At 44.2% G+C, this 23203-nt stretch overlaps 1 protein-coding gene across 8 annotated transcripts in view; it reads left to right on the plus strand.

Annotated features, from left to right (window-relative positions):
- The window catches only part of pknox1.1 (pbx/knotted 1 homeobox 1.1), a 292555-nt gene that overhangs the window by 118969 nt on the left and 150383 nt on the right, over nt 1–23203 (plus strand). For all 8 annotated transcript variants that reach the window (XM_072259798.1, XM_072259800.1, XM_072259797.1 and 5 more), the window contains one exon: nt 20420–20591. In XM_072259798.1, coding sequence (XP_072115899.1) covers nt 20420–20591 — 172 coding nt within the window. The remainder of the gene's footprint in view (nt 1–20419; nt 20592–23203) is intronic.

Below are 23203 nucleotides of genomic sequence, written 5' to 3' on the forward strand. Positions count from 1 at the left end.
CTCCAACTCGTCGCCGTCATCCAGAACTTTCACCATCATACCGTCGTGGGACTGCCGGACGATTGTGATGAACTTGCTGGGGCAGCCAAATTTCTCCATGATCTTCCACAAGCCTTCTCTGCTGACCGTATCGAAAGCCTTGGTTAGATTGACAAAGGTCATGAAGAGGTCGCTGTGTTCCTCCTGGCATTTTTCCTGGAGTTGGCGTGCAGCAAAAATCATTTCCGCGGTCCCACGTTCAGCACGGAAGCCGCACTGGCTTTCTGGGAGCAGACCTTGCTCAAGATGTTGGAGAAGGCGGTTGAGCAGGACGCGGGCCAGAATCTTCCCTGCAGTGGACAAGAGGGAGATGCCTCGGTGGTTGTCGAAAGACTGGCGGTTGCCTTTCCTCTTGTAGATGTGGACTATGCTGGCATCTTTCATAGACTGTTCCACGTAGCTGACAAATGGGCGGGCATTGCTGGAACCCATACAAGTGCCCACTGCTACACCTTGTGTTTGATGGAAGTGGGAGGAGCCAAAGGAAAAATTATCTAGAGTGATGACAAGTTCCGCTAGGCGGAGAAGAGTGGTGGTGGAGGGGAACTGGTTAGATCTGGTGTCCAGAAAAAAAGATGGAGAGCTTGGAGGCCTTCCTGGTGTGGGATGGAGGTGTGTAGGGACTGGACATCCATCATAAAAATGAGATGATTGGGGCCAGGGAACTTGCAATTATTGCAACGATCCAGAGCATATGAAGTGTCACAGATATAGGTCGGAAGGGACTGAACTGGGGGGAATAAAACAGGGTCAAGATAATAGTCATAGTCATACTTTATTGATCCCGGGGGAAATTGGTTTTCGTTACAGTTGCATCATGAATAATAAATAGTAATAAAACCATAAATAGTTAAATAGTAATATGTAAATTATGCCAGGAAATAAGTCCAGGACCAGCCTATTGGCTCAGGGTGTCTGACCCTCCAAGGAAGGAGTTGTAAAGTTTGATGGCCACAGGCAGGAATGACTTCCTATGACGCTCTGTGTTGCATCTCGGTGGAATGAGTCTCTGGCTGAATGTACTCCTGTGCCCAACCAGTACATTATGTAGTGGATGGGAGACATTGACCAAGATGGCATGCAACTTGGACAGCATCCTCTTTTCAGACACCACCATCAGAGAGTCCAGTTCCATCCCCACAACATCACTGGCCTTACGAATGAGTTTGTTGATTCTGTTGGTGTCTGCCAATATGTATTCAGTGGGACAGGAACAAGCTGAAAGAATGAGTCTACCTGGACAAACGGGTTTGTAGATCTTGGGTAGGAGGTAGAAACAGGAGGTGTGGGATGCAGGAACTATGATGTTGGTGGCGGTGGATGGGAGATTCTCAGAGTCAATAAGGTTTGTAATGGTGTGGGAGACAATGGCCTGGTGTTCCTATTTGAGGGGTAAGTAAGAGGAGGTGTCTGAGAGTTGGTGCTGGGCTTCAGCAAGGTAGAGGTCAGTACACCAGACTACTACAGCATCTCCCTTCTCCCTGCAGGTTTGATGGTGAAGTTAGGATTGATGCAGAGAGGGTGGAGAGCCGAGCATTCAGAAGGAGTGAGGTTGGAATAAGAGAGAGGAGTGTTGAAGTCCTGATGGTTAATGTCCCATTGGCAGTTGGCAATATACCGGTCCAGAGCAGGCAGAAGACCAGGGTGGAGTGTCCAGGAAGAGGAGGACCAGGGCAGTGTACGTAAGATTACTGTAATGATCTTCCAGAGAACCATTTTTATCCCTTGCTATCCTTTCACTCTTATTATATCTGTAGAAACCCTTAGGATTCTCCTTCATTTCATCCACTAGAGCAATCTCACGTCTTCTTTTAGCCCTCCCGATTTTCTTTTATCTTGCCTTTTATTCTGACAGGAACTTATAACTTTATACTTCCAAAATTTCACTTTTGAAGGCTTCCCATGTACCAAGTACACCTTTGCCAGAAAACAACTTGTCCCAATCCATACTTACCAGGTTCTTTCTGAGCCCATCAAAATTAGCATTTCTCCAATTCAGAATCTCAACCCAACCTGCCCTTTTCTATAATTACCTTGAAACTAATGGCATTATGATCACTAGATGCAAAGTGTTCCCCTACACAAGCTTATGTCACCTGCCCTGGCTCATTCCCTAGTTGGAGATCTGGTATTGCACTCACCCTATTTGGGACCTCGATGTTCTGATTATGGAAGCTTTCCTGAACACATTTCACAAACTCTTTCCCATCCAGCTCTTTTGCTGAATGGGAGTCCCAGTCACAGAACATAATAGAACATAGAATAGTACAGCACAGTACAGGCCCTTTGGCCCACAATGTTCTGCCGACCCTCAGACCCTGCCTCCCATATAACCCCCCACCTTAAATTCCTCCATATACCTGTCTAGTAATCTCTTAAATTTCACTAGTGTATCTGCCTCCACCACTGACTCAGGCAGTGCATTCCAACATCAACCACTCTCTGAGTAAAAAACCTTCCTCTAATATCCCCCTTGAACTTCCCACCCCTTACCTTAAAGCCAATCCTCTTGTATTGAGCAGTGGTGCCCTAGGGAAGAGGCGCTGGCTATCCACTCTATCTATTCCTCTTATTATCTTGTACACCTCTATCATGTCTCCTCTCATCTTCCTTCTCTCCAAAGAGTAAACCCTAGCTCCCTTAATCTCTGATCATAATACATACTCTCTAAACCAGGCAGCATCCTGGTAAATCTCCTCTGTACCCTTTCCAATGCTTCCACATCCTTCCTATAGTGAGGCGACCAGAACTGGACACATTACTCCAAGTGTGGCCTAACCAGAGTTTTATAGAACTGCATCATTACATCGCGACTCTTAAACTCTATCCCTCGACTTACGAAAGCTAACACCCCATAAGCTTTCTTAACTACCCTATCAACCTGTGAGGCAACTTTCAGGGATCTGTGGACATGTATCCCCAGATCCCTCTGCTCCTCCACACTACCAAGTATCCTGCCATTTACTTTGTACTCTGTCTTAGAGTTTGTCCTTCCAAAGTGTACCACCTCACACTTCTCCAGGTTGAACTCCATCTGCCATTTCTCAGCTCACTTCTGCACCCTATCAATGTCTCTCTGCAATCTTCGACAATCTTCTACACTATCCACAACCAACCAACCTTTGTGTCGTCTGCAAACTTGCAAACCCACCCTTCTACCCCGACATCCAGGCCGTTAATAAAAATCACGAAAAGTAGAGGTCCCAGAACAGATCCTTGTGGGACACCACTAGTCACAATCCTCCAATCTGAATGTACTCCCTCCACCACGACCCTCTGCCTTCTGCAGGCAAGCCAATTCTGAATCCACCTGGCCAAACTTCCCTGGATCCCATGCCTTCTAACTTTCTGAATAAGTCTACTGTGTGGAGCCTTGTCAAATGCCTTACTAAAATCCATATAGATCACATCCACTGCACTACCCTTATCTATATGCCTGGTCACCTCCTCAAAGAACTTTATCAGGCTTGTTAGACAGGATCTGCCCTTCACAAAGCCATGCTGACTGTCCTTGATCAGACCATGATTCTCTAAATGCCCATAGATCCTATCTCTAAGAATCTTTTCCAACAGCTTTCCCACCACAGACATAAGGCTCACTGGTCTATAATCACCTGGACTATCCCTACTACCTTTTTTGAACAAGGGGACAACATTCGCCTCCCTCCAATCCTCCGGTACCATTCCCGTGGGCAACGAGGACATAAAGATCCTAGCCAGAGGCTCAGCATTCTGTTCCCTCGCCTCGTGGAGCAGCCTGGGGAATATTCCGTCAGGCCCCGGGAACTTATCCGTCCTAATGTATTTTAACAACTCCAACACCTCCTCTCCCTTAATATCTACATGCTCCAGAACATCAACCTCACTCATATTGTCCTTACCATCATTAAGTTCCCTCTCATTGGTGAATACCGAAGAGAAGTATTCAAACCGCATGGTTTGTTGCTTCCGGGGTGCCAGGGTCCGGGATGTCTCTGACCGGGTGCACGACATCCTGGTACGAGAGGGAAAGCAACCAGAAGTTGTGATACATGTTGAGACCAATGACATCGGCAGGAAGAGGGATGAGGTCCTGAAGTGTGAGTTTCAGGAAATAGGCAGAAGGCTGAAGAACAGGACCTCAAGGGTGGCGTCCTCAGGATTGCTGCCAGTGCTACGTGACAGTGATGGTAAGAATTGGAGGAGATGACAGTTGAATACGTGGCTGAGGAGTTGGTGCAGGGAGCAGGGTTTTAGATTTTTAGATCATTGGGATCTCTTCTGGGGAAGGTGGGACCTGTACAGATTGGATGGGTTGCATCTGAACTCGAGGGGGAACAATATCCTTGCAGGTAGGTTTGCTAGCATGATTCGGGAGGGTTTAAACTAATTTGCGAGGGGGATGGGACCCAGAGCGATAGAGCAGTGAAAGAAGTGCATGGAGTAAAGCCAGATCTAACATACAGAGAGGCTTTGAGGAAAGAGAAGCAGAATAACCGGTGTAAAGACAGTAAGGTAGAAGGGCTGAAATGTGTGTACCTCAATGTAAGAAGCATCAGGAACAAAGGTGATGAACTGAGAGCTTGGATACATACATGGAGTTATGATGTAGTGGCCATTACAGAAACTTGGCTGGCACCAGGGCAGGAATGGATTCTCAATATTCCTGGATTTCAGTGATTTAAAAGGGATAGAGAGGAGGGAAAAAGGGGAGGAGGGGTAGCATTACTGGTCAAGGATACTATTACAGCTACAGAAAGGGTGGGTAATGTAGCAGGATCCTCTTTTGAGTCAATATGGGTGGAAGTCAGGAACAGGAAGGGAGCAGTTACTCTATTGGGGGTATTCTATAGGTCCCCTGGTAGCAGCAGAGATACAGAGGAGCAGATTGGGAGGCAGATTTTGGAAAGGTGCAAAAATAACAGGGTTGTTATCATGGTGACTTAACTTCCCTAATATTGATTGGCACCTGATTAGTTCCAAGGGTTTAGATGGGGCAGAGTTTGTTAAGTGTGTCCAGGATGGATTCCTGTCACAGTATGTGGACAGGCTGACCAGGGGGAATGCCATACTAGATCTAGTGCTAGGTAATGGACCGGGTCAGGTCACAGATCTCTCAGTGTGTGAGCATCTGAGGGACAGTGACCACCGCTCCCTGGCCTTTAGCATTATCATGGAAAAGGATAGAATCAGAGAGGACAGGAAAACTTTTAATTGGGGAAAGGCAAATTATGAGGCTGTAAGGCTAGAACTTGCGGGTGTGAATTGGGATGATGTTTTTGCAGGGTAATGTACTATGGACATATGGTAGATGTTTAGGGATCTCTTGCAGGATGTTAGGGATAAATTTGTCCCGTTGAGGAAGGTAAAGAATGGTAAGGTGAAGGAACCATGGGTGACAAGTGAGGTGGAAAATCTAGTCAGGTGGAAGAAGGCGGCATACATGAGGTTTAGGAAGCAAGGATCAGCTGGGTCTATTGAGGAATATAGGGAAGCAAGAAAGGAGCTTAAGAAGGGGCTGAGAAGAGGAAGAAGGGGGCATGAGAAGGCCTTGGCGAGTAGGGTAAAGGAAAACTCCAAGGCATTCTTCAGTTATGTGAGGAAAAAAAGGATGACAGGAGTGAAGGAAGGTAGGACCGATTAGAGATAAAGGTGGGAAGATGTGCCTGGAGGCTGTGGAAGTGAGGATCTGTTCTGGGACCCTTACTCTTCGTGATTTTTATAAATAACCTGGATGAGGAAATAGAAGGATGGGTTAGTAAATTTACTCATGACACGAAGGTTGGGGGTGTTGTGGATAGTGTTCAGGACCGTCAGAGGTTACAGCGAGTCATCTATAGGATGCAAAACTGGCCTGGCAAGTGGTAGATGGAGTTCAACCCAGATAAATGTAAGGTGGTTCATTTTGGTAGGTCAAATATGATGGCAGAATATAGTATTAATGGTCAGACTCTTGGAAGTGTGGAGGATCAGAAGGATCTTGGGGTCCGAGTCCATAGGGCGCTCATAACTGCTGCACAGGTTGACTCTGTGGTTAAGAAAGCATACGGTGTATTGGCCTTCATCAACTGTAAGATTGAGTTTAAGAGCTGTGAGGTAATGTTACAGCTATATAGGACCCTGGTCAGACCCCACTTGGAGTACTGTGCTCAGTTCTGGTCACCTCACTATAGGAAGGCTGTGGAATCTATAGAAAGGATGCAGAGGAGATTTACAAGAATGTTGCCTGGATTGGGGAGCATGCCTTATGAGAATAGGTTGAGCGACGGAGGATGAGAGGTGACCTGATAGAGGTGCATAAGACGATGAGAGGTATTGATCGTGTAGATTATCAGAGGTGGGTTGAAATGGCTAACACGAAATGGCACAGTTTTAAGGTGCTTGGAAGGAGGTACAGAGAGGAGATGTCAGGGATAAGTTTTTTATGCATAGAGTGGTGAGTGTGTGGAATGGGCTACCGGTGACGGTGATGGAGGCAGATACCATAGGGTCTTTTAAGAGACTCCTGGATATGTACATTGTGCTTCAAAAAATAGAGGGGTTCTGGCTAAACCTAGGTAATTTCTAAAGTAAGTACATGCTCGGCAGAACTTTGTGGGCTAAAGGGCCTGTATTGTGCTGTAGGTTTATCTATATTTCTATAAAGCTACGGATCCCACGGTTATTTTGACCATACCTCCTACCCAGTCTCCTGTAAAAGTCCTATTTCCTTTTCACAGTGTCTTTGCCTCTGCCCAGTCTGTTCCCAGGATGTGGCTTTCCGTTTCATGAGATCAGAAATTTCCTCCTTCTTTCAAGAACGGGGTTTCCCTCCCTCCACTATTGATGCTGCCCGCATCCGCATATTCCCCATTTCCATTACATCTGTGGTCACCCTATTTTCCTGCTGCCTTACTAGTGATAAAGTTTCTCTGGTTGTTACCTTCTAGCATTTCCAAAGGGATCCTAGCAGGAAACATATCTTTATCTTCCCTCCCTCTCCGCTTTCCATAGGGATTGCTCCCTCCACAGTTCCCTTGTCTGTTCGTCCTTCCCAGTACTTACAAGTGCAAGCGGCCTAAGTGCTGATACCTGCCCAGACACCACCTCCCTCGTCTCCATTCAGGGCCCCAGGCATTCCATCCAGGTGAGGCAACACTTCACCTACGAATCTGCTAAGGTCGCCTATTCCATAAGACCATTAGATATAAGAGCAGAGATAGGCTATTTTGCCCATCAAATCTGCTCCACCATTTCATCATGACTGATTCAATTTTCCTCTCAGCCTCAGTCTCCTGCCTTCTCCCCATATCACTTCATGCCCTTCATGCCAAAGCTTTTTCAAGTATATAAAGAGTAAAAGACAGGTGAGAATAGATATAGTACCGATAGAAAATGATGCTAGAGAAATTGTAATGGGAGATAAGGAGATGGCAGAGGAACTGAACGAGTATTTTGCATCAGTCTTCACTGAGGAAGCCATCAGCAGTATACCAGACACTCGAGGGTGGCAGGGAAGAGAAGTGTGCGCAGCCACAATTATGACAGAGAAAGTACTCAGGAAGCTGAATAGTCTAAAGGTAGATAAATCTCCCGGACCAGATGGAATGCACCCTTGTGTTCTGAAGGAAGTAGCTGTGGAGATTGCGGAGGCATTAGCAATAATCTTTCAAAAGTGAATAGATTCTGGCATGGTTCTGGAGAACTGGAAGATTGCAAATGTCACTCCGCTATTTAAGAAGGGGGCAAGGAAGCAAAAAGGAAATTATAGACCTGTTAGATTGACATCGGTGGTTGGGAAGTTGTTGGAATAGATTGTCAAGGATGAGGTTACAGAGTACCTGGAGGCATATGACAAGATAGGCAGAACTCAGCCTGGTTTCCTTAAAGGAAAATCCTACCTAACAAATCTATTGCAATTTTTTGAGGAAATTACAATCAGGTTAGACAAGGGAGATGCAATGGATGTTGTATATTTGGATTTTCAGAAGACCTTTGACAAGGTGCTGCACATGAGGCTGCTAAACAAGATAAGAGCCCATGGAATTACGGGAAAGTTACATACGTGGATAGGGCTCTGGCTGATTGGCAGGAATCAGAGAGTGGGAATAAAGGGATCCCATTCTGGTTGGTTGCTGGTTACCAGTGGTGTTCCACAGGGGTCCATGTTGGGGCCACTTTGTTTTTACATTGTACATCAACGATTTGGATTATGGAATAGATGGCTTTGTGGCTAAGTTTGCTGATGATACAAAGATAGATGGAGGGGCCGGTAGAGCTGAGGAAACAGAGAGTCTACAGAGAGACTTGGAGAGATTGGGAGAATGGGCAAAGAAGCGGCAAATGAAATACAATGTTGGAAAGTGTATGGTTATGCACTCTGGCAGAAGAAATAAACGGGCAAACTATTATTCAAATGGGGAGAGAATTCAAAGTTCTGAGATGCAACGGGACTTGGGAGTCCTCGTGCAGGATACCCTTAAGGTTAACCTCCAGGTTGAGTCGGTGGTGTAGAAGGCCTTGTCAATTCGTCCCCGCCATCCCTCCCCACCGATCTCCCTCCTGGCACTTATCTGTGTAAGTGGAACAAGTGCTACACATGCCCTTACACTTCCTCCCTTACCACCATTTAGGGACCTAGACAGTCCTTCCAGGTGAGTCGACACTTCGCCTGTGAGTCAGCTGGGGTGATATTCTGCGTCCGGTGCTCCCGATGTGGCCTTCTATATATTGGCGAGACCCAACACAAACTGGGAGATCGTTTCGCTGAACACCTACGCTCTGTCTGCCAGAGAAAGCAGGATCTTCCAGTGGCCACACATTTTAATTCCACGTCCCATTCCCATTCTGATATGTCTATCCATGGCCTCCTCTACTGTAAAGATGAAGCCACACTCAGGTTGGAGGAATAATACCTTATATTCCGTCTGGGTAGCCTCCAACCTGATGGCATGAACATTGACTTCTCAAAATTCCGCTAATGCCCCACCTTCCCTTCGTACCTCATCCGTTATTTATTTATATACACACATTCTTTTTCTCTCTCTCCTTTTTCTCCCTTTGTCCCTCTCACTATACCCCTTTCCTATCCTCTGGGTTTTTCCCCCCCTCCCCCTTTTCTTTCTCCCTGGGCCTTCTGTCCCATGATCTTCTCATATCACTTTTGCCAATCAACTGTCCAGCTCTTGACTCCTTCCCTCCCCCTCCTATCTTCTATCATTTTGGATCTCCCCTCCCCCTCCCACTTTCAAATCTCTTACTAGCTCTTTTTTCAGTTAGTCCTGACGAAGGGTCTCGGCCCGAAACGTCGACTGTACCTCTTCCTAGAGATGCTGCCTGGCCTGCTGCGTTCACCAGCAACTTTGATGTGTGTTGAATGCAATGTTGGCATTCATTTCTAGAGGAATAGAGTATAGGAGCAGGGATGTGATATTGAGGCTCCATAAGGCACTGGTAAGACCTCACTTGGAGTACTGTGTGCAGTTTTGGGCTCCTTATTTAAGAAAGGATGTGCTGACGTTGGAGAGGGTCCAGAGAAGATTCACTGGAATGATTCTAGGAATGAAAGGGTTAACATATGAGGAACGTTTGTCCGCTCTCGGACTGTAGTCCTTGGAGTTTAGAAGAATGAGGGAGGACCTCATAGAAACATTTTGAATGTTGAAAGGCATGGACAGACTGGATGTGGAAAAATTGTTTCCCATGGTGGGGGAGTCTAGTACGAGAGGGCACAACTTAAGGATTGAAGAGCACCCATTCAGAACAGAGATGCGAAGAAATTTTTTTAGCCAGAGGGTGGTGAATCTGTAGAATTTGTTGCCATGGGCGACAGTGGAGGCCAAGTCATTGGGTGTATTTAAGACAGAGATAGATAGATATCCGAGTAGCCAGGGCATCAAAGGTTATGGTGAGAAGGCGGGGGAATGGGACTAAATGGGAGAATGGATCAGCTCATGATAAAATGGCGGAGCGGACTCGATGGGCTGAATAGCCGACTTCTGCTCCTTTGTCTTATGGTCTTATGCCCTGACCAATCAAGAATTTATTAACCACGGCCTTAAATATACATATTTTGCCTCCAGGGCTGCCTGTGGCAAAGAATTCCACAGATTTGCCACTCTCTGGCTAAAGAAATTCCTCCTCATCTCCATTCTGAAAGGACGTCCCGCTATTCTGAGGCTGTGTCCTCTGGTCTTAGAATCTCCCACCAAAGGAAACATTCTCTCCACATCCTGTCTAGTGAATGCTGGTGAATACAGGCCCAAATGCATCAAATGCTCTTCATATGACAAGCTATTTAATCCTGGAACCATTTTTGTCAACCTCCTTTGAACCCTTTCCATTTCCAGCACATCCTTTCTGAGATATGGGGCCCAAAACTGCTCATAATACTTCAAGTGCGGCCTCACCAGTGCTTGATATAGTCTCAACATTACATTCTTGCTTTTATATTCCAGTCTTCCTGAAATAGATAGTAATACCGCATTTGCCTTCCTCACCGCAGACTCAATCTGCAAAGTAACCTTTAGGGAATCCTGCACAAGGACTCCCAAGTCCCTTTGCAACTCAGTTACTTTGTATTTTTTTTCCATTTAGAAAATAGTCAACCTTTTCATTTCTTCTACGAAACTGCATGACAACACACTTTCTGACACTCTATTCCATCTGTCTTTCTTTTGCCCATTCTCTTAATCTGTCTAAATCCTTCAGTAGCCTCTCTATTTCCTCAAAACCATTTGCCCCTCCACCTATCTTCATATCGTCTGCAAACTCAGTAACAAGGCCATCAATTCCATCATCTAACTCATTGACATATAACGTAAAAAGAAGGGGTCTCAACACAGACCCCTGAGGAACAGCACTAATCACCAGTAGCCAGCCAGAAAAGACTCCCTTTATTCCCACTCTTTGTTTCCTACTAATCAGGCACTGCTTTATCCATGCTGAAATCTTACCTGTAATACCATGGATTTGTAGCTTGTTAAGCAGCCTCATGTGTGGCACCTTTTCTCGTTTGTCTATCCTGCTTGTTGTTTCTTCTGTTAGGCAAGATTTTTGCTTGAGGAAACCATGTTGACCACAGCCTATGTTATCATGTGCCTCCAAATACCCCAAGCCCTCATCCTTAATAATCAACTCCAACATCTTCGTGACCACTGAGATCAAATTAACTGGCCTATAGTTTCCTTCCTTCTGCCTCTCTCCCTTCTTGAAGAGTGGAGTGACATTTGCAATTTTCCAGTCTTCCGGAACCATTCCAGAATCTAGTGGTTCTCAAAAGATCATAACTAATGCCTCCACTATCTCTTCAGCTTCCTCTTTCAGAATCCTGTGGTGCACGCCATCTGGTCCAGGTAACTTATCTACCTTCAGACCTTTCGTTTCCCAAGAACTGGCTCTCTAGTAATGGTAACTTCACAAACTTCATGATCCCTGACACCTGGAACTCCCCTGACACTTGGAACTTCCACTGATGCAAAATATTTATTCAGTTCGTCCGCCATTTCGTTGTCCTCCTGTCCCCTCCCCAGCATCTATTCTGTCCAGTTCTCCCAACGCACACAGTCCTGTACTATAGTGAGAGGCATTGTAAGTTGGAGGATCGCTTCATTGAGCACCTCAGCACCATCTGCCACAAGCAAGACTTCCCGGTGGCCAAACATTTTAATTCCCATTCTCATTCCCATTCTGACCTGTCTGTCCATGGCTTCTCCTTGTGTCAAGGTGAGGCCACCCTCTGTTTGGAGGAGAAACTCCTTGTATCCTATCTATGTAGCCTCCAACTTAATGGCACGAATATCGAATTATCCTTCCGGTAAATAAATTCCCCCTTCCTTCCCTTATTCCCTCTTTTTACCTCTTCTCACCTGGGTCCCTTCCTCTTTCCCTTTCTCCTATGGTCTGCTCCTCTTTTTTTAAATCTTTTTATTAATTATTATTGAAAATTAACAAAAAGTACATTAAAGTAGACAAATCAACATATCAATATATACAATAAGAGTTAAACTATCAAATAATTGATTAACCAAGCTAAACAGTATACCAATAATAATAAGAAAAGACAAAATGTTAAAACTATTATTTTTTTTTTGAAAAAAGAAAGAAAAGAAAAAAGAACCCCACTAACTAAAACGAAAAAACACCCCTACTAACCAAAAAAAGAGAAAAAAAAACACGTTGGGAGCACAACCCCGGAGCTATATGCCACACAAGCTTCCATAAAAGAAAAACATCAATCCACCAACCAAAACCAATTACACAAGAAACAGAAGAGGACCACCTTAATTAACTCAGATCAAATGGTAGTAGCGGGCAAAAGAACCCCACCTCTTCTCAAAGTCAAATCAAAGATCAAAAGTTTGACTTCTAATTTTCTCCAAACTAAGACATAACATCACCTGAGAGAACCATTGTATCAAAGTGGGAGCAGAGGCGTCTTTCCATTTCAATAAAATAGCCCTTCTGGCCAATAATGTGACAAATGCAATTACATGTTGGTCTGATATAGAAATACTGTGAATATATTGAGGAATTATACCGAACAAAACTGTCAATTTATTAGGTTGTAAATTAATTTTTAAAGCTTTAGAAATTATAGAGAAAATAGATTTCCAAAACTGTTTCAGTACAGAACACAGCCAAAACATATATGTGAATGTAGCTGTCTCAGTTTTACATCTATCACACTGACTATCAACATTAGGACATATTTTAGACAGTCTCTCCTTTGTCAAATAGTAATGATGTGCAATTTTAAATTGAATTAGAGAGTGACTGGCACAAATCGAAGAAGAGTTAACCAACTTCAAAATTCGGAACCAATCCTCTTATCAAGGTCATGTTAAGCTCTCTTTCCCAATCTTGCTTAATCTTAAGTAAAGGATAATTATACTGTTGTAATAGTAAATTATAAATTTTCCCAATAAAACCTTTCACTAAACGATTCATTTTTAAAATAATGTCTAACATGTCAGAATCTTGTATATATGGAAAATTGCTTAAATATTCTTGTAAGAAATGTCTGATCTGAAGATATTGCATGAAATGTGAGTGTGAGACTGCTCTTCTCTCCTATCATATTCCTTCTTCAGCCCTTGAGCTTTCCCACCCACCTGGCTTCACGTATCAATTCCAGCTAGCCTCCTTCCTCTACGCCAGCGGTCCCCAACCACCGGGCCGCGAGGAAACGATATGATTTGGCAATAGGAGTCAGCTGCACCTTTTCTCATTCCTTGTCATGCCCACTGCTGAGCTTGAATGCATGTGAGGTCATTACCCGCACGTCATCCATGTCAGCGTGGGAAAAAGATCAACTCCTCGAGCTTGCAACTGACGGCGGGCTGAAAAGTATGTTTGACATAACATCTCTGCCGGCATTCTGGATCAAAGTCAAGGCTGAATATCCTGAGATAGCCGCTAAAGCACTGAAAACGTTGCTTCCATTTCCAACATTTTTCTGCGAAGTGGAGTTTTCTGCATTGAATGCAACGAAAACTAAATTGTGGAATAGACTGGACATAAGGAACCCCATTCAAGTATCGCTGTCTCCCGTCACTCCTCGATAGAACTGTCTTGTTGCAGGGAAACAAGCCCAGGGCTCCCACTGATTCAGCGATATTGGTGTGTTGCAATGATTTTATATGTTCATATGGGGAAAGTAAGTGCTGTGTTTAATATCCAAACGTTTCTTAAAATGTTATGATGCTATTGACTTACTTATATAACCATATAATAATTACAGTACAGAAACAGGCCATCTCTGCCCTTCTAGTCTGTGCCGAACGCTACTCTCACCTAGTCCCACCGACCTGAACTCAGCCCATAACCCTCCATTCCTTTCCTGTCCATATACCTATACAATTTTTCTTTAAATGATAATATCGAACCTGCTTCTGCCACTTCTACTGGAAGTTCGTTCAATACTTACTTCAAGTTCCCCTGTCCTCCCTGATAATTGACTTATCACTATATTCATGCGAGGAGAATGTGCGCTGTGTGTTAAATATTAAATTCGTTAGATAAACCCTTTTAGAAACGAAATTGAGTGTATTAGCCACTTATCACCTATATTGTGGTCGTGATTAATGCCCCCCACCCCGCCCCGAACAGAATCGCCGAAAACGATTCGTGGGGGGGGGGGAGTCGGCAGGTCACTCATGCGCACTGGTGCCCGCTCAAGGCTTCATGGTCATTGTAGTCTTTTCAGGGTAAACTCAACGTATTTGACTGCTACACTTGTCCGTTGGCAACCCTACCCCCCCCGGTCGGCCGGTCCACAAGGATATTGTCAATATTAAACCAGTCCGCAGTGCGAGAAAGGTTGGGGACCCCTGCTCTACGCCCACCTTTTTTTTCTGCCATCTTTCCCCTTCCTTCTCAGTCCTGAAGAAGTGCCTTGGCCCAAATCATTTCCATAGATACTACCTGACTGTGAGTTCCTCCAACATATTATGTGTGTTGCCAGGTGAAGTGGTGAAATTACATGGCTTTGACACCAACAGTCAGTTTGGAGTGAGCTGCAGAAAGTAGCGGCTGCAACAGGAGATGAACTTCATAGCTCCACATTCTCTAAGGTCTTGCACAAAATGGGTATTTATGGAAGAGTGGCAAGGAAGAAACTCGGGCTAAAAAAAACCATATCCTTGCCTGCAAATCTTTGCAAGCATCAATTATAAAATACTGTAAAGATGTGGACGAAGTCTTGTGGTTGGATGAAACTGAAGTGGAATTTTTTAGCCTCAAACTAAGTGGTACATGTAGTGTAAATGTAATACTGCACATCAGCCAGGTAACACTATCCCTACTGTAAATTATGGTGGAGATAGCATCATGCTATGGGGATGCTTTTCAGCATCAGGACTGGAAATCTGGTCAGGTTTGATAGGAAGATGAATTCTGCTAAATACAGAGAGATCCTGAATAAAAGCCATAAGACCATAAGACAAAGGAGCAGAAGTAGGCCATTCGGCCCATCGAGTCTGCTCTGCCATTTTATCATGAGCTGATCCATTTTCTCCTATTTAGTCCCACTCCCCTGCCTTCTCACCATAACCTTTGACGCCCTGGCTACTCAGACACCTATCAATCTCTGCCTTAAATACACCCAATGACTTGGCCTCCACTGCTGCCCATGGCAACAAATTCCATAGATTCACCACCCTCTGACTAAAAAAATTTCTTCGCATTTCTGTTCTGAAAGGGCGCCCTTCAATCCCTAAGTCTCGTACTAGACTCCCCTATCATGGGAAACAACTTTGCCACATCCACTCTGTCCATGCCTTTTAACATTCGAAATGTTTCTATGAGGTCTCCCCTCATTCTTCTAAACTCCAAGGAATACAGTCCAAGAGCGGACAAACGTTCCTCATATGTTAACCCTCTCATTCCCGGAATCATTCTAGTGAATCTTCTCTGTACCCTCTCCAACGTCAGCACATCCCTTCTTAAATAAGGAGACTAAAGCTGCCCAGAGTACTCCAAGTGAGATCTCACCAGTGCCTTATAGAGCCTCAACATCACATCCCTGCTCCTATACTCTATTCCTCTAGAAATGAATGCCAACATTGCATTCACCTTCTTCACTACTGACTCAACCTGGAGGTTAACTTTAAGGGTATCCTGTACGAGGACTCCCAAGTCCCATTGCATCTCAGAACTTTGAATTCTTTCCCCATTTAAATAATAGTCTGCCTGTTTATTTTTCCTGCCAAAGTGCATAACCATACACTTTCCAACATTGTACTTCATTTGCCACTTCTTTGCCCATTCTTCCAATCGATCCAAGTCTCTCTGCAGACTCTCTGTTTCCTCAGCACTACCGGCCCCTCCACCTATCTTCGCAAACTTAAGCAAACTTAGCCACCAAGCCATCTATTCCATAATCTAAATCGTTGATGTACAATGTAAAAAGAAGTGGCCCCAACACTGATCCCTGCAGAGCACCACTGGTAACCGGCAGCCAACCAGAATAGGATCCCTTTATTCCCACTCTCTGTTTCCTGCCAATCAGCCAACGCTCTATCCACGTATGTAACTTTCCCGTAATTCCATGGGCTCTTATCTTGTTAAGTAGCCTCATGTGTGGCACCTTGTCAAAGGCCTTCTGAAAATCCAAATATACAACATCCAATGTATCTCCCTTGTCCAGCCTACTGGTAATTTCCTCAAAAAATTGTAATAGGTTTGTCAGGCAGGATCTTCCATGCTGAGTGCTGCCTATCTTGTCATATGCCTCCAGGTACTCTGTAACCTCATCCTTGACAATCGACTCCAACAACTTCCCAACCACAGATGTCAAGCTAACAGGTCTATAATTTCCTTTTTGCTTCCTTGCCCCCTTCTTAAATAGCGGAGTGACATTTGCAATCTTCCAGTCTTCCGGAACCATGCCAGAATCTATCGACTTTTGAAAGATCATCGCTAATGCCTCCGCAATCTCCACAGCTGCTTCCTTCAGAACACGAGGGTGCATTCCATCTGGTCCAGGAGATTTATCTACCTTTAGCCTATTCAGCTTCCTGAGTACTTTCTCTGTCGTAATTGTGACTGCGCACACTTCTCTTCCCTGCCACCCTTGAGTGTCCGGTATCCTGCTGTCTTCCTCAGTGAAGACTGATGCAAAATACTTGTTCAGTTCCTCTGCCATCTCCTCATCTCCCATTACAATTTCTCCAGCATCATTTTCTATCGGTCCTATATCTACTCTCACCTGTCTTTTACTCTTTATATACTTGAAAAAGCTTTTAGTATCCTCTTCGATATTATTTGCTAGCTTCCTTTCATAGTTAATCTTTTCTCTCTTAATGACCTTCTTGGTTTCCTTTTGTAAGGTTTCAAAAACTTCCCAATCCTCTCTCTTCCCACTAATTTTTGCTTCCTTGTATGCCCTCTCTTTTGCTTTAACTTTGGCTTTGACTTCTCTTGTCAACCACGGTTGCATCCTTTTTCTACTCGAAAATTTCTTCTTTTTTGGAATATACCTGTCTTGCACATTCCTCATTTCTTGCATAAACTCCAGCCACTGCTGCTCTGCTGTCTTTCCCACCAGTGTCTCTTTCCAGTCATCTTTGGCCAGTTCCTTTCTCATGCCACTGTAATTTCCTTTACTCCACTGAAATACCGACACATCAGATTTCGGCTTCTCTTTTTCTAATTTCACAGTGAACTCAATCATGTTATGATCACTGTCTCCTAAGGGTTCCTTCACCTCAATCTCTCCAATCACCTCCGGTTCATTACACAATACCCAATCCAGTACAGCCGATCCCCTAGCAGGCTCAACAACAAGCTGTTCTAAAAAGCCATTTCACAGACATTCTACAAATTCTCTCTCTTGAGATCCAGTGCTGACCTGATTTTCCCAATCTACTCGCATGTTAAAATCTCCCACAATTATCATAACACTGCCCTTCTGACAAGCCTTTTCTATTTCCAGTTGTAATTTGTAGTTCACATCCCTGCAGCTGTTTGGAGGCCTATAAATAACTGCCATCAGGGTCCTTTTACCCCTGCTATTTCTTAGCTCAACCCATAAAGATTCTGCACCTTCCGATCCTATATCACCTCTTTCTAATATCATTTCTTACCAATAAAGCCACGCCTCCCCCTCTGCCTACCTTCCTATCCTTCCGATACACCGTGTATCCTTGGACGTTCAGCTCCCAGGGACATGCATCCTTTAGCCAGGTCTCAGTGATGGCCACAATATCATACCTGCCAATCTGTAGCTGTACAACAAGATCATCTGCCTTATTCCTTATGCTGCGTGCATTTAAGTACAACACCTTAAAACCAGTATTTGATACTTTTTGCTTTGATTTCACTGCAACTTTATTGCACTGCAACTCATCCCAATGGCTACAAATTTGCCCCATCACCTTCCTGTCTTTCCTGACATCTTTACCGCTCACCATCTTAGATTTATTTCTGTTTTCCCCTTCCTCCGCTCTATCATTCCGGTTCCCATCCCCCTGCCAAATTAGTTTAAACCCTCCCTAACAGCTCTATTAAACTTTCCCACCAGGATATTGGTCCCCTTCGGGTTCAGGTGTAACCTGTCCGTTTTGAACAGGTCATACTTCCCCCAGAAGAGATCCCAATTATCCAAGAATCTGAAGCCCTGCCCCCTACACCAGTCTCTCAGCCACGCATTCATCTGAATGATCCGACTATTCTTGCCCTCGCTAGCACGTGGCACAGGTAGCAATCCCGAGATTACTACCCTGGAGGTCCTGCTTCTCAGCTTCCTTCCTAACTCCTGGAAATCTCTCTTCAGGACCTCCTCCTTTATCCTATCTATGTCATTGGGACCAACATGTACCAAGACAACTGGCTGCTCACCCTCCCCCTTCAGAATATTCAGGACCCGATCCGAGACATCCCGTACCCTGGCACCTGGGAGGCAACACACCATGCGGGTATCTCTGTCAGGCTCACAGAATCTCCTGTCTGTTCCCCTGAGTATGGAATCCCCCTGGTAGCCTCTCCGAGAAAGCTTAAACCGGTGAGAAAGTTTCTACAGGGGCACAACTGAGAGCATCCTGACTGGCTGCTTCACTGCCTGGTATGGGAACTCTACTTTCCTCAATCACAGGACTCTGCAGAGAGTGGTGCAGACAACCCAGTGCATCTGTAGATGTGAACTTCCCACTGTCAGGACATTTACAGAGACAGGTGTGTAAAAAGGGCCCAAAGGATCTTGGGAACCTGAGTCACCCCAACTGCAAACTGTTCCAGCTGCTACCATCCGGGAAACAGTACCGCAGCATAAAAGCCAGGACCAACAGGCTCTGGGACAGCTTCTTCCACCAGGCCATCAGACTGATGAACTCACGCTGATACAATTGTATTTCTATGCTTTATTGACTGTCCTGTTGTACATACTATTTATTACAAATTACTATAAATTGCATACTGCACATTGTACATTTTGACGGAGACATAACGTAAAGTATGTGAAGGATCTAAGAAATAAAGTCAATTCAATTCAATTCAAGTTCGTCTTTCAGTTGGACAAGAACCCAAAGCACACTGCTAGAGCAACCATAGAGTGGCTTCAAATGAAAAAAATTGATGTCCTTGAGTGGCCCATTCAGATTCCTGATCTTAACTCGATCAAGCACCTCTGGCAAGACCTCAAGAATGGTGTCCACTGCCGCTTCCCAACTAACCTGGCACAGCTTGAGCAATTTTACAAGGAAGAATGGGCAAATCTTGCTCCATCACTCTGTGTAAAGCTAATAGAGACTTATCCAAAAAGACTGCTTGCTGTAATAGCTGCGAGAGATGGTTCAATTAAGTACTGAGCAAAGAGGGATGAATACTTTTGAACTGCTGACATTTCAGTATTTGGATTCTTAGTTTTTCATGCTTTACAATTTTCCCAATTTTTTGGGCTCTACTGTGAAAAAGCATGTGATTCACAAATAAAAATTCTCTGTTAAATTGATCAAAATCCCTGGTTGTACTATACTTTTACGTGAACAAAGGGTTGGGGCCGAATACTTTTTCAAAGCATTATAGATGTGATAGTAGCAGTTAAAAAGACACATAAACAAGTAGGAAATCCAGGGATAAAGACCATGTGCATAAAGATACAATTAGTTTATATTTACACCGTGGTTAGTGCAAATGTGATGAGCTCTAGGACCCAATCCTCTGCTGCACTATCTTATGTTCTGCCTTGTGTACTCAAGTGGACGATTTTACATTCTCCCATAGCTATCATGGTTTTGCCTTCTCAATTGGTTTGTCAATATACATTTGAACCCTCTTTACATCCTCTTCCCAGCTGACAATCCCTCTAGGTTTGTATCAACAGCACACTTGGAAATATCACAGTTCATCCATTTAGCTTGATCATAAATTGTGAAAATGCCTGGGACCCTGTGGTAACTTGCCACAAGCTTTGACCTGTTTATTCCCACTCTTTACTCCCTGTCACACAATTAGTTCTGATGTTATAGCTGGATATTGCCCTCGTGCTCTGTACACCAAATTCCAGTCAAAAGCCTTATGAAAATCCAAATACACCACATCTCTGGTTTTCCACTGCTATTCTACATTACTTTAATATACTTCAGCACATCAGTCAAACATTCTGCTTGTGCTGTTGGAGTGTGTTTGAACTAGTTTGGCAGGGAAATAGAAACTGAATAGGTGATCTAAGGACTTGTACATCAAGGTCCCTCTGTCCCTCAATACTCTTTAGGACCCTACCATTCATGATGCATATCCTTGCCTTGTAAATTCTCCCAAACTGCATTACCTCACATTTGCCTGTATTAAATTCCATCTACAAGATGCTGGAGGAACTCAGCAGGTCAGGAAGCATCTATGGAAAGGGATAAACAGCTGATGTTTTGGGCTGAGATCCTTCATCAGGTTAGCTGTCGCAGCTGATGTTTACTCTATTTCTTTGCAGACATCCTCTGTTCCCACTCTTGGCTCTTCTTTTTGAAAAATGTGAGCAGTCGACCCAAGGTTCTGAATGTATCACCTCGGCAAGCTTTGATGTGGACATTGAAAACTTTGTTCGCAAACAGGAAAAGGAAGGGAAGCCGTTTTTCAGTGAAGACCCAGAGATTGATAATCTGGTGAGATGTGGTACAATAGCATCTGCTTATAATTAATTTCTGTCATTACCTCTACTGTACTTTTCAGAAAGTCTTCCAACATATTCACTTGTAAAGAATTAGGTGGTGCTGTGCCTGGAGGAAGAGGCTAACTGGTGTTGGTGGTGTTAGGTTTCTGCTAGTTATTAAGGTGGCCACGTGGGCACATGGCCAAGTGGTTAAGTCATTGGACTAGCGACCTGAAGGTCGTGAGTTCAAACCCCAGCCAAGGCAACATGTGTTGTGTCCTTGAGCAAGGCACTTAATCACACATTGCTCTGCGACGACACTGGTGCCAAGCTGTATGGGTCCTAATGCCCTTCCCTTGGACAACACTGGTGTCGTGGAGAGGGGAGACTTGCAGCATGGGCAACTGCTGGTCTTTCATACAACCTTGCCCAGGCCTGCGCCCTGGAGAGTGAAGACTTTCCAGGCGCAGATCCGTGGTCTTGCAAGACTAACGGATGCCTTGAAGTTATTAAGGTGCTTTATCTACAAACATTGATTGGGGATCTCCATAAATATAGATCAGAACCATCAGACTGCAGAAATCTGAGTTCTGACTAAAGGTGTAGCAATATGGGTCCAAGTTACACCTGTATTTTTGTGAGATATGTGCAACAGACTTTGTTTCATGACATTACTCATGCCCGTTTCTGTAAAGTTGGTGGTAGAACCCATAACAGTGCTGATATACAGAGGGATCTTGGTTTCCAAGTTCATACCTCACTGAAAATGGCTGTACAATTTGATAGGATGATAAAGAAGGCGTATTCCTGGCAGTACATGGATATATTTAAAATGGAGGTTGATCGGTTCTTGATTAATAAGGGCATCAAAGGTTACTGGGAGAAGGCAGAAGAAAAGGGTTGAGAGCAATAATAAATAATGCCAGAACAGACTCAATGGACTGAATGGCTTAATTCTGCGCCTATGTCTCATGGTCTTATAGTACATTCCAGTCAACCAACACTCTCTGTGTAAAAACAAAACTTGTCCTGCAATATTCCTGTGAACCTATCCCCTTCTCACCTTAATGAACATTTCAGCCATAGGAAAGAGATATCAGTTGTCTATCTGTGCCTTCATTATCTTAGAAACTTCTATCAGGTCTTCTCTCAACCTCTACAGCTCCAATGAAAACACCCAAATTTGTCCAACCTCTCCACTTACCACATGCCCTCCATTCCAGGCAGCATTTTGGTAAACCTCCTTTGCACCCTCTTCAAAGACTGAATATCCTTTGTATAGTGGAGCAAACAGAATTGAGTGCAGTACTCCAAATGCGACCTAACCAGAGTTTTATGAACCTGCATCATAACTTCCTGACTCGTAAACTCAGTGCCTCAACTAATGAAGGCAAGCATGATATATGTCTTCTTTACCCCATCAAACTGTAGAGCCACTTTCAGAGCGTTATGGACTTGGAGCCCAAGATCCCTCTGTGCACCAACACTGATAAGGATATTACCTTTACATTTGACCTCCCAAAATGCAACACCTCATATTTGTTTGGATTAAATTCCAGCTGCAATTGCTCTATTCCTATCTGCAACTAAGCTTCACCCTACTGTATCCTTTGCCAATCTTCCACACCATTCACAATAGAACAATTCTCTGTATCATCTGCAAACTTGCTAACCCACCCATCCGCAAATTCATGCAAGTCATTTATATGCAGGCAGTGGTCACTGTATTAGTTATACCTATACATGTGCTTATTAATGCACATATCTAATTAGCCAATCATGTGGCAGCAGCTCAATGCATAGAAGTGTGCAGGCATGGTCAAGAAATTCAGTTGTTGTTCAGACCAAGTATCAGAATGGGGGAAGAAATGTGATCTAAGTGACTTTGACCATGGAATGATTGTTGGTGTCAGATGGGGTGGTTTGAATATCTCAAAAACTGCTGATCTACCGGGATTTCCATGCACATCAGTCTCTAGAGTTTACAGAAAATGGTGCCAAAAAAAGTTCAAAGGAAAACTGATACAAATTCCTGTAGTCCTCAGAGAGTTGCTGGTGTACACCAGCACCATCCAGTGAGCGGGAGTTCTGAGCAAAAATGCCTTGTTGATGAGAGACGTCAGAGGAGAATGATCAGACTGGTTCAAGGTGACCGTAGCTCATACAGTATAATCACACGATACAACAGTGGTGTGCAGAAGAACATCTAAACGCACAACCTTGAAGTGAATTACACATTTGAGGTGAATTGAAGTGTGTTTCTTATTACACACTGTGGGGAATTCCAGACACGATGCTGGACTGCTCCTCTTGTGGGATGTGGGAAGGCAGAGAAAGCTCCAGTCTCCCTGACGAATACACCTGCAACAAGTATATCCAGCTGCAGCTTCTAACAGACCATGTTAAGGAGTTAGAGCTGGAACTAAATGAACTTTGGGCATTTGGGAGGCTGAGGGGCTGATAGACAGGATATATACAGGGGTATGCAAAAGTTTGGGCACCCCGGTAAAAATTTCTGTTACTATGAATAGTTAAGTGAGTAGAAGATGAACTGGTCTCCAAAAGTCATGAAGTTAAAGATGAAACATTCTTTTCAACATCTTAAGCAAGATTAGTGTATTATTT

This window comes from Mobula birostris, chromosome 6 (genome assembly GCF_030028105.1).
Source record: "Mobula birostris isolate sMobBir1 chromosome 6, sMobBir1.hap1, whole genome shotgun sequence".
Taxonomy (NCBI): Eukaryota; Metazoa; Chordata; class Chondrichthyes; order Myliobatiformes; family Myliobatidae; genus Mobula; species Mobula birostris.